The 12,413-nt window shown below is 36.8% G+C and overlaps 1 protein-coding gene across 1 annotated transcript in view; it reads left to right on the top strand.

Annotated features, from left to right (window-relative positions):
- The window catches only part of LOC139725450 (uncharacterized), a 45,735-nt gene extending 35,403 nt beyond the window's left edge, over positions 1-10,332 (top strand). The window contains exon 14 of the mRNA XM_071636525.1: positions 10,008-10,332. Coding sequence (XP_071492626.1) covers positions 10,008-10,187 — 180 coding nt within the window. The 3' untranslated portion in view covers positions 10,188-10,332. The remainder of the gene's footprint in view (positions 1-10,007) is intronic.
- Positions 10,333-12,413: the final 2,081 nt, after the last annotated feature.

Raw genomic sequence — 12,413 nt, 5'->3', positions numbered from 1 at the left:
GTCACAGCTAGTAAAATGATACTGGTATAGTATGAAAAGTTCACCTTCACTTCAACCTGTGACTGAGATTATATTGTGTTATGGCAAATATCATTCTCTGTGCCTTATATAGGACCTAGGTCATATGCTCTTTGGATATCCTAGAAGAAAATAAGAATGGGGGGGGGGGGTGAAATTCTTGTTTTTCATGTCATTGTTCAACTGTGGCATTACATCTTGTTGTACAGTTCTCGTTTAGAGAGAGTTGTTCATGGAATTGACCAAAACTTTAAGAACTCAAAACTCTAGAAGGGATTGTCAGATTTTATCTCAGACTTTCACCTGCTGCTACCCTAATTTTGCCACATTCGCTGAATCCGCATGGATGTTTGGGCAAACTTCCCTTTCAGTTCCAGCTTGGCTTGCGATGGTGTGAATATTTGCAATGGAGAAGAGTTCTACTAGGTTCAGCCTTGAAGCAAGAGAGTTGCAGTGCTTACTTGAGTTAGATATGTGCTGAGATCTTTTCTTTCTTTTTTTTTAAATCTTTTGGAGAATGGTTATTGGCTAATTGTAAATTTTGGCCATTTTTTAAAAATTTTTAATTTTTTTTTTTTAACATTGTAATGCTTGGGACATCTAACAAATGGGGAAGAGAACAAATAATGCAAGGTTATGTTTGTTCATAATCAGCTTCTGCCATGCAAAAGAGCCAAGTAAAATCCTGATTTTTGCCATTTGTATATTTCATTTTGCTCAGTCTTCACCAAGCCAAAACAAGCCAACATTTCCAATTTGTGGCAGTGTCTCCATGCTTTCTATATAATCCTATATGTATGTATAATCATTTTTATGACAAAATAAATGCTGTGCCATCTACTATCAGGTTTTCTATAATTTCCATAGAAGTTTCCTTAATGACACGCAAAGCAACTGCATTCAGATATCTGCATAACTCTTCTCCCATTATTTGTATGTTAACAGTTCATCATTGTCGAAATTTTTGGTCAGGAATGTATCAGTAGTATACACTTTTGTATTTGGGCTTGGGTAATAGCCATTAGATAAATTTGCAAAGTTGCGTAATATTTCTGTCTCATGATTTCTTGTCATGTGATTGAGGAAGTGGAAAAATGCGTGGAATTTTCTTGTTTTGTTTTGTTTTTGTTTTTTTAATATAAACAGTCGTTCAGTAGGTGTGAGCTGGTTTAATAAAGCAAAGGTGTGAAAATAAAGTTGTATAATAATTGGCATAGGAGAAAGCATGTAGCACAAACCCAAAGTGTGCAATGCATTATAGGTATTGTGTCTGCAGAATTTAGTGTGCCGTTCCAATTCATGCGTACTGCAAATTTTTCTTGCCGTGGCATGACCATTAGATTTCAAATAGTTGAAACAAATTTACCTGTGTGATTTATGAGACAAAGAAGCAATATGATATTGTGCACCACTAAAGCACGATAAAGGCCCCTTTTTCTCAAAGAAAAGAATTTCAACCAAAAAAAAAGAAACAAAGAGAAAGAAAGCATTTGCAGTGGATTAAGCTTTTGAAATTAACCATAAGAGATGCTTTGTGACTAAACTCACACAAAAAATGCATTGCACCGCCAAGTGTCTGGTGATATGAAAGTGACATTTAGGGTACAGCTGAATCAATACATTTAAGGGCTCAGACAGCAGTGGTTATATTAGTGGCATCAAATTGAGATGGTAACTGCTTAAAGGACAAGTTCACCTTCATAAACATAAGGATTGAGAGAATGCAACAATATTAGTAGAACACATCAGTGAAAGTTTGAGGAAAATTGGACAATCGATGCAAAAGTTATGAATTTTTAAAATTTTTGTGTTGGAACCGCTGGATGAGGAGACTACTACAGCTTGTGAGTCATATGCGTACAACAGTATAAAGAAAATGTAAAAGAAAATTCAACATATTTTCACTTTTTTCGCATAATAAAAGAGCTCTTGACTTTCCTCTTTCTAAAGGCAGGGGGAATACTATTGCCCATAATATTTGTCGGTAACGAGTCAGGGGAATGTGTACTTTTTTCAAAAGATGGAATTTTGTGAAATTCTCTTTATATTTTCCTTATATTGTTGTACGCAAGTTATTCATACACTGCAGTAGTCTTCTCATCCAGCGGTTGCTGCACAAAAATTTTTAAAAATCATAACTTTTGAACGGATTGCCTGATTTTCCTCAAACTTTCAATGATGTGTTCTACTAATATTGCTACATTCTCTCAATCCTTATGTTTGTAAAGGTGAACTTGTCCTTTAAAGAAACCATAGTTCTCATGTGCCTGCAGAACTGTTGATTTTTGCTCTAAAATGTACACTTATGCTTAAAACAAGAGTGAAAGAACGCCATACGATAACACGATTTCATTTGGGTTACGACAAAAATGTGAAATACATGTATCAACCACAAAGGTTCACTGGAAGTGCTCCAGTCTGAGAGCATACCCAATCGTGGTTGCTATGTAAGTTTTTAGGATTGATTATCGATAATCGACATATTAGGCCACAGCAGTATCCTCCAATCTTCTGCGCTTGAGTAAATCACATGCAGCTTGTTGGAGAGTAGAATTACTTGGGCATGATCAATCATCACGTAACATTCTACCGACCCGTTGCTGAATTGGGAGAGTGCTTTAGGAATAAAAGTCATATGCATATGATTGAAATTTTTTTACACTTTCAATCTCAAGGTACTCCAAGGCAACTCATTATCCAGGCAAATTGTGTCACCCCGACAAGTATCTTGGTAGACCCTTTCGATGTATTGTAACCAAAGTCCAAATGATGGAAGATGAATTTTGAGCCCTTCTGAGAACCATGCTTTGGCTTTAAAATGGGATTGGTTTTTGCCTTTAAACCATGCTGACTGACATTTTAACCGAGTTTGCTGGTTGCTGCGTCACCTTACACGTCTTTACATGAGGGGGCGTCTCCCTCAATCATCGGGGGCAAACGGTAGCACTGAAAGTTCTTAGATATAACTAAACCTGGTTTGTGGTTGACTGACAAGTTTGGTAAGAAAGGCATGGGGAAAAGTATTAATAATGGGAGTTTGTGTGGGAAGTATGATTTAAAGGACAAGTTCACCTTCATAAACATAAGGATTGAGAGAATGTAGCAATATTAGTAGAACACATCATTGAAAGTTTGAGGAAAATCAGACAATCCGTTCAAAAGTTATGAATTTTTAAAGTTTTTGTGTAGTAACCGCTGGATGAGAAGACTACTGCAGTGTAAGAATAACTTAGATGTCACATGCGTACAACAATATAAGGAAAATATAAAGAGAATTTCACCAAATGCCATCTTTTGAAAAAAGTACACATTCCCCCGACTCGTTACCGACAAATGTTATGGGTAATATTATTCCCCCTGCCTTTAGAAATAGGCAAGTCAAGAGCTCTTTTATTATGCGAAAAAAGTGAAAATATGTTGAATTTTCTTTTACATTTTCTTTATACTGTTGTACGCATATAACTCACAAGCTGTAGTAGTCTCCTCATCCAGCGGTTCCAACACAAAAATTTTAAAAATTCATAACTTTTGCATCGATTGTCCAATTTTCCTCAAACTTTCACTGATGTGTTCTACTAATATTGTTGCATTCTCTCAATCCTTATGTTTATGAAGGTGAACTTGTCCTTTAAGTTACATGGCTGCTAGCCTCTCCAATATGAAATCTGAGTGTTTTGGACCCTGTAATGGTTTGATATTTCACAGATGAAACACAATTGGATACTCCTCTTTCAGGAAGTAGGTATTTTGCCATAATGATTGATATAAAAACTTGCTGTTGATCATGAAGGATGAATATATATGCGTTGCAAAGATGAGCTCAGTTTGATTTTGTCTTCAAGTGATGTGGCAGTAATTGAAATTTTTTATCTCACGTCTGAAAGCAGTTTTTCCTACATAAACAATACGAACATGATTACATGAAACAGGATTTCTGTTGTCGTAAATATTCAGTAGGAGCAGGTTTGCATGTTTTATTTTCTATTCTTCTTTCCCAGCTCGCCAAAACTGTACTTTAACCTTCTAGAAAGTTAATGAGATACTTGTTCATGGGTTGATTGTTGGAGGAAAAGTCTTGCAGTCAGCAATGATCAAAGCAGCTCAAAATTATTGTGTTACAGCTATTTCCATCTGCAGGGTTCGACACTTAACGGTTTTTTCTGGTGGCCCATTAGGACCGCTGAAATATTTCACTTTGAAATTTTGGTGGCCCAAAAAAGAAATGTAGTGGCCAAAATGTAAGGAAATATAAACATTCATATTAGATTTTAGCTGCCCGATTGCACCACCAACAGACAGCCTTTTGGGAAATTTGGTGGCCCAACATAAATATTCAATGGCTCCGGCCCACTGCTTACTATATGTCGAGCCTTGCGTCTGTCAACAATGCTTAATTTTAATTGAAGTGTGCCATAGTAGTTGAAACTCCACTTTGATGTGGACTGGCTTCCTGCACGGTAAAGGTAACGCCAACATTGCAAATGCAACTACACTTTCTTGCCAGTGTGTAATAAGCCTCCAAATGTAATACACAATCAGTTATAAAATGTGTGGAATGCCACATTCCCAGTCACTGTTAGTACTCAGGGGTCATTTGTTACATATGTAGTGGTAGAACCTTAAATGTGTGAATGATGCGTGTTGCAAACAAATCAAGAAAAGACACATCCTACATTCGCAGTCACTTATGTGCTTGACCTTAGCCACTAGAATCTCATGGAAACTACGTAATATCATAATTTTTGTTTCATACCCATATAGTGATACAAAATCACTTTTCTTCTTTACCTACTACTCTTCCAGATTTGTAAAGACATATTAGTTTCGTGTAGCATTCATCAATTTTCATCCTTAGCGAATGTAGTCCTGTCGCTTGAATAGCTTATGCTTCATGGAACTTAATAGCCACATACTCTGTTCATACAATTCATTCAAAGCTGCAGTATGACAGTCACCATGCATCATTAATTTCAGAAAGCTCTGACACATTTTTGTTGTACAGGTAGTAACAAAACAAAATTGAACTATAAAGAAAAATTAATATTCGTCTTTTCTCATGTGATTGTTTTTATGTTATTATCAGTCAACATGACTCGGTTCAAATTCTAACTAGGTGACCGTACTACAAGAAGTTTGGTCATTATTACGAAGTATGGCAGTTTAGCCTATGTTAGACTCACAAATCGTTGGCGATATATCAAACCAGCCAAGTCCTCCATGGAGAGTGCAGAAGTTACTTCCGAGAAAAACGCATTTGAAGTTTCATGTAATGAACGATTTATGGTACTTGCGAATGGGAGAAGCCACTTTTCTCTAAAGTTATATCAAGTTTTGTTCTAAGATTTTGTCACAAGATAAACCTAACCTTCTACCACTAGATACCCCCAAACCACAAATTCAAGTATTGTGCATTCTTGAACATGCATTTAACCCATTCGATTTAGAGCCGATGAGTTACAGAAGTTGCAGGGAGTGGTACCCAGTATCACTGTACACTAAATTGGCACGTCTGAATCCAGGAGAATTCCAAATAAACTTAGATGGCGCAGTGACCCAAATGCTTTTGCTTCAGATTCACAGATAGGTTTTGATTTCCTCAAAATATTTCCCAGTAGCGGACATTGTGGTCAGCATTGGCATGTCACACATGTATTTATTCAAATCTGACTACCAGTATATTTTGTGTTTTGAGCATTTTGGTTCGAAAGCAGGGGCCGGAATGGTGTTTGCCTTGGTTTGATGTGATGTGATGATGGAAGATGAAGAGGCTTGAAGTTAAAGCTTGAAGTTATAAAAGCTCTTGAGATAAGTCAGAAATCTTGCCAGCATTTTATATACCGTGATGAGCCAACTGAGAGGGAGCTAATCCAGCCATGCATTTTGTGCATGTGAGGTGCTTGTTGTGACGTAGTGCAAACGAGGCCTTCATATGTGATGTCTGTATCAAACTATTTATAAAGGAAGTGCCATTGAAGACATATGTATGATGGTCATTTGATAGAATTTAGAGCATTGCTTGAAACTTGCCAATTAATTCAATGCAAACTTGAATGACTCATGAATTGACAATTACTCATCGTATTGCCAGCCATTTTGGAAGTATAGAGCAGAGACGGGCCATGGAACATTGGATCTAAGAAAAGGAAGTCAAGGACTTGTTCATATTCAGTTTTAGAGTGCTACTGTGACATTTTTCACAGAAAGATGCCGTAATTTCAGAAAAAGGTCTGCATAAATTAATCACTGTCAATGATCAAGTCAAACCAAGCAGTTTCAGCTTATCTATTCGATGTAGGCTTGTATTCTATCTTTTGGCTTTGTCAAATTCTTGATGAAAATCCATTCATGGGGAAAAATGCTTTCAAAATCCAATGGCTCCCTGAAGAACTATATTTGAAATGTACTTCTGTTTGAAACTGAATAACAATGTAAAGTGTGTTTATAATAAGACATCATTATGTGGTAAAACTATTGCTGTGATTTTGATAAAATTATGTGGTCATACACATTTCATTAATCTTGTAAGTACTCTCAATGGTTAAATGTGCAAAAATGTAAGAACAAAGGAAGTTGGGTGGTTATCTTTTGGGGATGATAGAATGAATAATTGTGTTTTGTTTGTAGCAATTGCCATTATAGTTCTCTGGCTTGATTGCTCTTTTTCTTGGCATTCCAAATTTTCTCCTTCATGTAGTTGTTACTTGTGCACAGTTTTTATCATTCAAGTTACCACCTGTGCAGGACTGCCAAATATGGCCCAATGTTAATAATACAAGTTGGTCTAGTGCATGTTTTGTTGTTTAGAATTTGTACATTTCCTTTAAAGTCAGTATGTTTACAACATGAGGCATGTGTCTCTAGACTGTGTCTTTGTCTGTGATAATAGAAAAAGCCTGAACTGTTGTCAAGTTTGCTGCTCATGAAAGTCAAGTTCCAGACTGTACCTAATTTTGAATATCATGATTTCGTTTGCACCGTACTTGACGCATTTTGCCAATAAGGCTGTGCGGTGCGAGTCTGCAACAGCAGAGGAACCTATAGGGGAGCACAAACTGGACACAACTATGGAGAAGGAAGAGGAGGAGGCGGAGGAAGAAGAGGAATCTCGGACGAGAAGAAGGAGACACTCAATGGATGCCGAGTCATAGAATCCCATCTACAGCCAAGCCAAAAAAAAAAAAAAGTACACTACACCGTTTCTTTATCCGTGGTTTGTGATACCTTTGCTGTACCGACTTGCAGTGACGTTTGGGTTTCTAATCTTAACAACCAACTGTCACTCCTTTCTAACCGTTGGATTAATTCTTTGTCTTTCCATTCAAGTTGATCCAAATGCAATATCCCATTCCTGATTTTAAAACATGTCTTGACATCAATTTCGTCTAATGGAAAGACTATTGTGGACTTTTTATTTTAAAAATGACATTTCGGTGGCATTGACTCGTTGTTGTGTACTCAAAACTGTTCCAAACCTTCTGATCATGATTAAATTGGGGGGTCTCCTTGTGCAGATTGACGTGAAACCTGAGCATGTTGTTCAAAGACTATTCAATTCTAGCTTTTTTTCATCTCTCTTGGAGTCTTTGTTCTGTTTGATTTCATGGTATGTGTTGTGTATTTTCTCAGGAAACTCATTCTCACGCTGTTTTCAATCATGTCACCGATGTGGTGCGATATTTTCTACATCCCCATCTACTTCAATGCCCCTTTTCTGTTTGTTTCATACGTGTATCTATTGTTAGTCACAGTTTTGCCAGGAAATGTCAATTTATCATCAAAATCAGGGCATCTGGAACATGGTATCTACACTCCAAGTTTGTATCATTGGGCGAAATTTTGAAGTATCTCACAAACTTCAGGCCAATTACAATAACATCATGTACAAGATATGATTCTTGTGTTCTTTTTGTAATGAAGACTTGAGAAAATGCATTTTGATGTTGAGGCTCACATACCACATTTTTGCTGATCCTCATCTGTAAAGAATAGTAACGCTTTCATAATACATGTGTATCAAGATTGTAGTATAATCCATAGTAGTCTTTGTCAAGTGTTAAGAATTTTCTTCCTAGCAGATTCCACATTATCTTAATTATACTTGGGGATCTATGTTATCTTTGATTATCTCAGAATATGTTTCTTACAAAACACTGTTATACTTCCTAATCTTTCCTCTGTGTTTTGTGGTTTTATATTTAGTTTCTTTGTGTACCTATTTCTGACCTTGCTTGTACATGGTACAATGTACATTTACTTAATGAATTTCACTAACTCTTTTAAAAGCCATTTTAACAAAATAATGGGTGAAGTCATTTTACATTTAATGTGCATGAAAAGGACCTGTTTATCCTATTATCTTTGATAATACTTATCAGATTTGATTGTAAGAGTATGTTTCATTAATTATGATGTGGTTCGTGTGGGTTTGTGCCTCTTGTGATTTTTTTCATAAATTACAGTAAACTTTTTATCTTTATCGAATATGAGTCATAATTTGCCTTCAGAGAAATGAAATGTTTGTAAAAATCATTCTGGTGTCAGTTTTGAAGCTGCATAAAGTTTGCAATGAAATATAAGTTTCACATTTACTTCTTTTTTCTTCTTCTTCTTCTTGTCATCTGTAACACTGGTAGTAAATTGAAATACATCATGAACTACAATTTCACACTATTCAAAGACAGATGAAGTCTATTGTGCATGCTTGCAAACATGTAGTTTTTTGTTGTTGTGGATATTCTAAGTTTACTCCTGTTTTTCAATTTCTTGCTCTGGTGTGTTGTGAAGCCTTACTGTGTGTCGTAGTCGACATGGAGACATTGGTCTCATCAAGTAATACTGTGGAGTTTAGATGTGTACTTTATAGTGTGATTTATATCTACTGCATAACAGTTAACAGTGTACTTTAATACCCCAACAACATGTAACACCCTCCTTTTCTTTTTCTTTTCCTTTTTTTTTTTTGGTGGGGGGGGGGGGGTTGGGTTGGTATGTGAGAAGTTTGTTGAATTTTCACTGAAAGCATATTTCAGCCTCTTGTATGATCAAACATTTGCAATGACATTAACTTGATGCTGATATGTAATTCAGGTCATTATCATAAATTTCACATTCTAGACTAGTTTGAAGCATGCGAATTGGAACAGATAGTGTTTACAGGCATTTCATGATATCATTCTACTGACTGTGATTTACACTGGTGATGGGGTCTGTGTGTGTGATGGTGCCTTATCAAATAACCAGTAGCCCATACCATATGTATATATTTTGAAAGTAATCACCCATCAAATCATCTGCTTAGCCAGTATACTATGCCATATACAAATGTACTGCCACATTAATGATCTTGAAGCTTTAGATTCACTTTCATATCATGCCACTGTATTAATTCAAAGTCATAGTTATACCAAACTCAGGTACAAAAATCTGTTCTTATAGAGGTGGTGGAAGTTACGTGGGTTTCAATAACACTATATCACATGTACTCTCAGTATCAAAACTTTATTATAAGACTTTGTATAAACTATACTTGGTAAAAATCTGAATAGCGTGAAAGTACAATTTTTTTTCTGCCACCTACACGAATATGAACATATGGTTTCTTGGAGATGGTAGATTTTATGTCCTGAAATATCATGAAGGGAGGATTTATAACAGAAATCAATTCACCGCAGCATGTACAGAAGTCTCAAGGCATTCATATTTTAGGCAGAATCCCATTTATATCGTCATTCATTACAAAGTGTAATACACAGTTAGGCAACCAGAAAGCAGTCTGAATGTATAGGCAGACTTTTGAGGAGCAAACTCTCATATATTGCAGCTAAACTCATTCATAGTCTTAAATTCGACACTGGTCATCCATATCCAAGCTTGAATGAAAATTCTGTGGGGTTTGCTGAAGAAACAGTATGCCACCTTGCCTTTGGTTTATACAAAAACTGATGTACATTTCCACATTTTCTTGTCTCTCTTTGTTTCTCGTGGAGCAGTCCGTGAAATCGATGGCCCCGATTCGGGAGGATTCCGAGGAGCGGAACTCGGACTGTGGCCGCAGCACGGAGGGGGAGAACGGACCCTCGGAGCAAGAGCTCGGAGAGAACGGTTGCCAGGACAACGGCGTGCCAAATGCCGACAGCAACCCACAGCAAAAAGGCAGCGAAGAGACGTGATCGTGAGAATCTTGATCCGGGGTTTAAAGAAAAAAGAAAAGAAACAACAGAGTTGATGATCTCAAACCATTGCAGAACGTCGTCCTCCTCACGAATGAAAAATAATTTTTGTTTTGTATGTCTCTGTAAAGAGAATTAAACAAAAAACAAGGTTAAAAGTACAGTTATATTGTATCGATGCTTCAAACGGTTTGTGGTAGCTGGCCGTGTAACAAACGCTAGCGGTGTGAGCTCTGTGCGCATGAGAGCTGAATCAGGAAGGTGGTAGCATTTTATCAACGAAGTATCCAACAGCTCATCGGGCAGAACTAAAGGTAGCAAGCAATAGGTATCGAGAAAGCTGCTTAAACGTCTGCGCACAAATTTCCTGCCCGTGTGTTGTCAGGACAGACTCGTTGCCCGTGTACTCTGTTATAAAAACATCATGGGATTTCTAAGCAGCTTCACTTATAACATTTTGAAGTATTACACACACACACACACACACACACACACACACACATATATATATATATATATAAATAATCATTTAGTGCATATAAGTAATTACGCAGGTGTGTTACACTCTTGCGTAGCTTTAATAGCTGATGCCAATAGGCCATAGCAACGTGAATTGTGTGCTTTTTGTAACATGTTGCAAAATGTTAAAATTTGTGGCATTAAGTTGCCAGTTTCATCCTCAGCATTAAATTTTATGATAATCATAAAAGGAGATTACTTCTCCGTTCACCCATGATCATATTTTGTGTGCAAGTTGTTTGGGTTTTTATTTTACCATTCCTCTTGAGTTGTGCAGGATTACACTCCACACATCCATATAAACATTTACATAATTATGTAAATGCACATAAGATTCTTATGTTTGTTTTCCCGCACTCGTGTTGTGAAATAAAAAAGTGCCAAATCGTAAGGTCAGTAGGAAATGCGATACTGTTGGCTGCTAGAGTATTTGCATCTCCAGGACTTGCTTGAAATCAAATTTTGACAAAAGATGCATGAAATGAAATGCTTCCACTATGAATACAAGACCACCACACATACGTTGATGGTTTGTCTTTATGACTATCAGATACAACACACTTGTGTTCTTCTTCACGACGTGTGATGGCTCTCGCACTAGATCATGTAGAGCCAAACACCATCACTTTGTACTGGTGGTTTTAATGGCTATCAGAGTACGCATGGGCAGAAATACACAAGCAACATGTAAACGGTTTAACAACAACTGTCCCTCCTCTTGGGGGGTTTTTGAGGCAAAATTTGCACCCCATTTTCAATACAAAGGTCAGTGCACTGCCATTTACAAAGTTGTGCTTATAATTTGCATGCAAAATGCCATGCATGGCATGTGGACTGGTTAGATAGAATACTGTGGTTAGAGAAACCCATCATCTTCTGTGTGTGCTAAAGTAGGATGTAGTGAAAAAGTCACATCTAACCTCAAAATGTTCATTCACACATAGTATATCTTACGAGACAGTGGCCCTCGCCTATAAAAACTTTACTCGATATAGATCTCATTTGCCCGATGTACACCAATCTATCCCGTAGTAAAGAATGTTCAAGCAGGTGTCACTAGCTAGATAGTCTTTGGCAAGTGACTCCAAGTCACCGAGAAATATTTGGCATTCTATATAGTGCTTTTAATGAAATGAGCTAGTATAGATGAAATCTAGATCAAGCAAAGCATCTGTTCTGATGCTTGTAAAGAGCTGACGGTGATTTAGAAATAAGCGGTAACTATCGACTGAAATTTTATCTGGTGCATGACAAATGTAAATATGAAAAAGAAGGTGTTTCCTCCAAGCTAATAAAGTTTTTTTGACACAGGTACAGCATGTAGGTGAAATTCAGCAGACTAGGGAATTGACTGCGGTTGTCTTTTGCAACATAATGTGCTTTCTCATGTACGTCTTTTTGATCAGTCAAGCACTGTAAGTTGTGTTGGTTATATAAGAAGAATATTTTATGCCTAATGTTGACTTTCGAAGAACATACTGTATGTTTCATTATACTGATACACAATGTTAAATGATAAATGGCTTCAATGAGAGTCAGCTGTCATAAATACCGGACAATGGAATATCCTGTTCTTTCTCGTAGCTTTCTGATCATCCGGCTAAAATAGTTCAGGTTACATTCTTTTCCTTTGGTATGCTCTGATATGCAATGTAAAATGCAAACAGTATCTACCAAAATGGGCTTTTATAGGGCATGGAGATAAAT

Source organism: Diadema antillarum, unplaced genomic scaffold, assembly GCF_040938485.1.
Source record: "Diadema antillarum isolate AM-2024a unplaced genomic scaffold, OU_Dant_1.0 seq00000041_RagTag, whole genome shotgun sequence".
NCBI classification, from domain to species: domain Eukaryota; kingdom Metazoa; phylum Echinodermata; class Echinoidea; order Diadematoida; family Diadematidae; genus Diadema; species Diadema antillarum.
The sequence above is the reverse complement of the archived record's forward strand: the minus strand, read 5'-3'. Positions and strand labels throughout refer to the sequence as shown.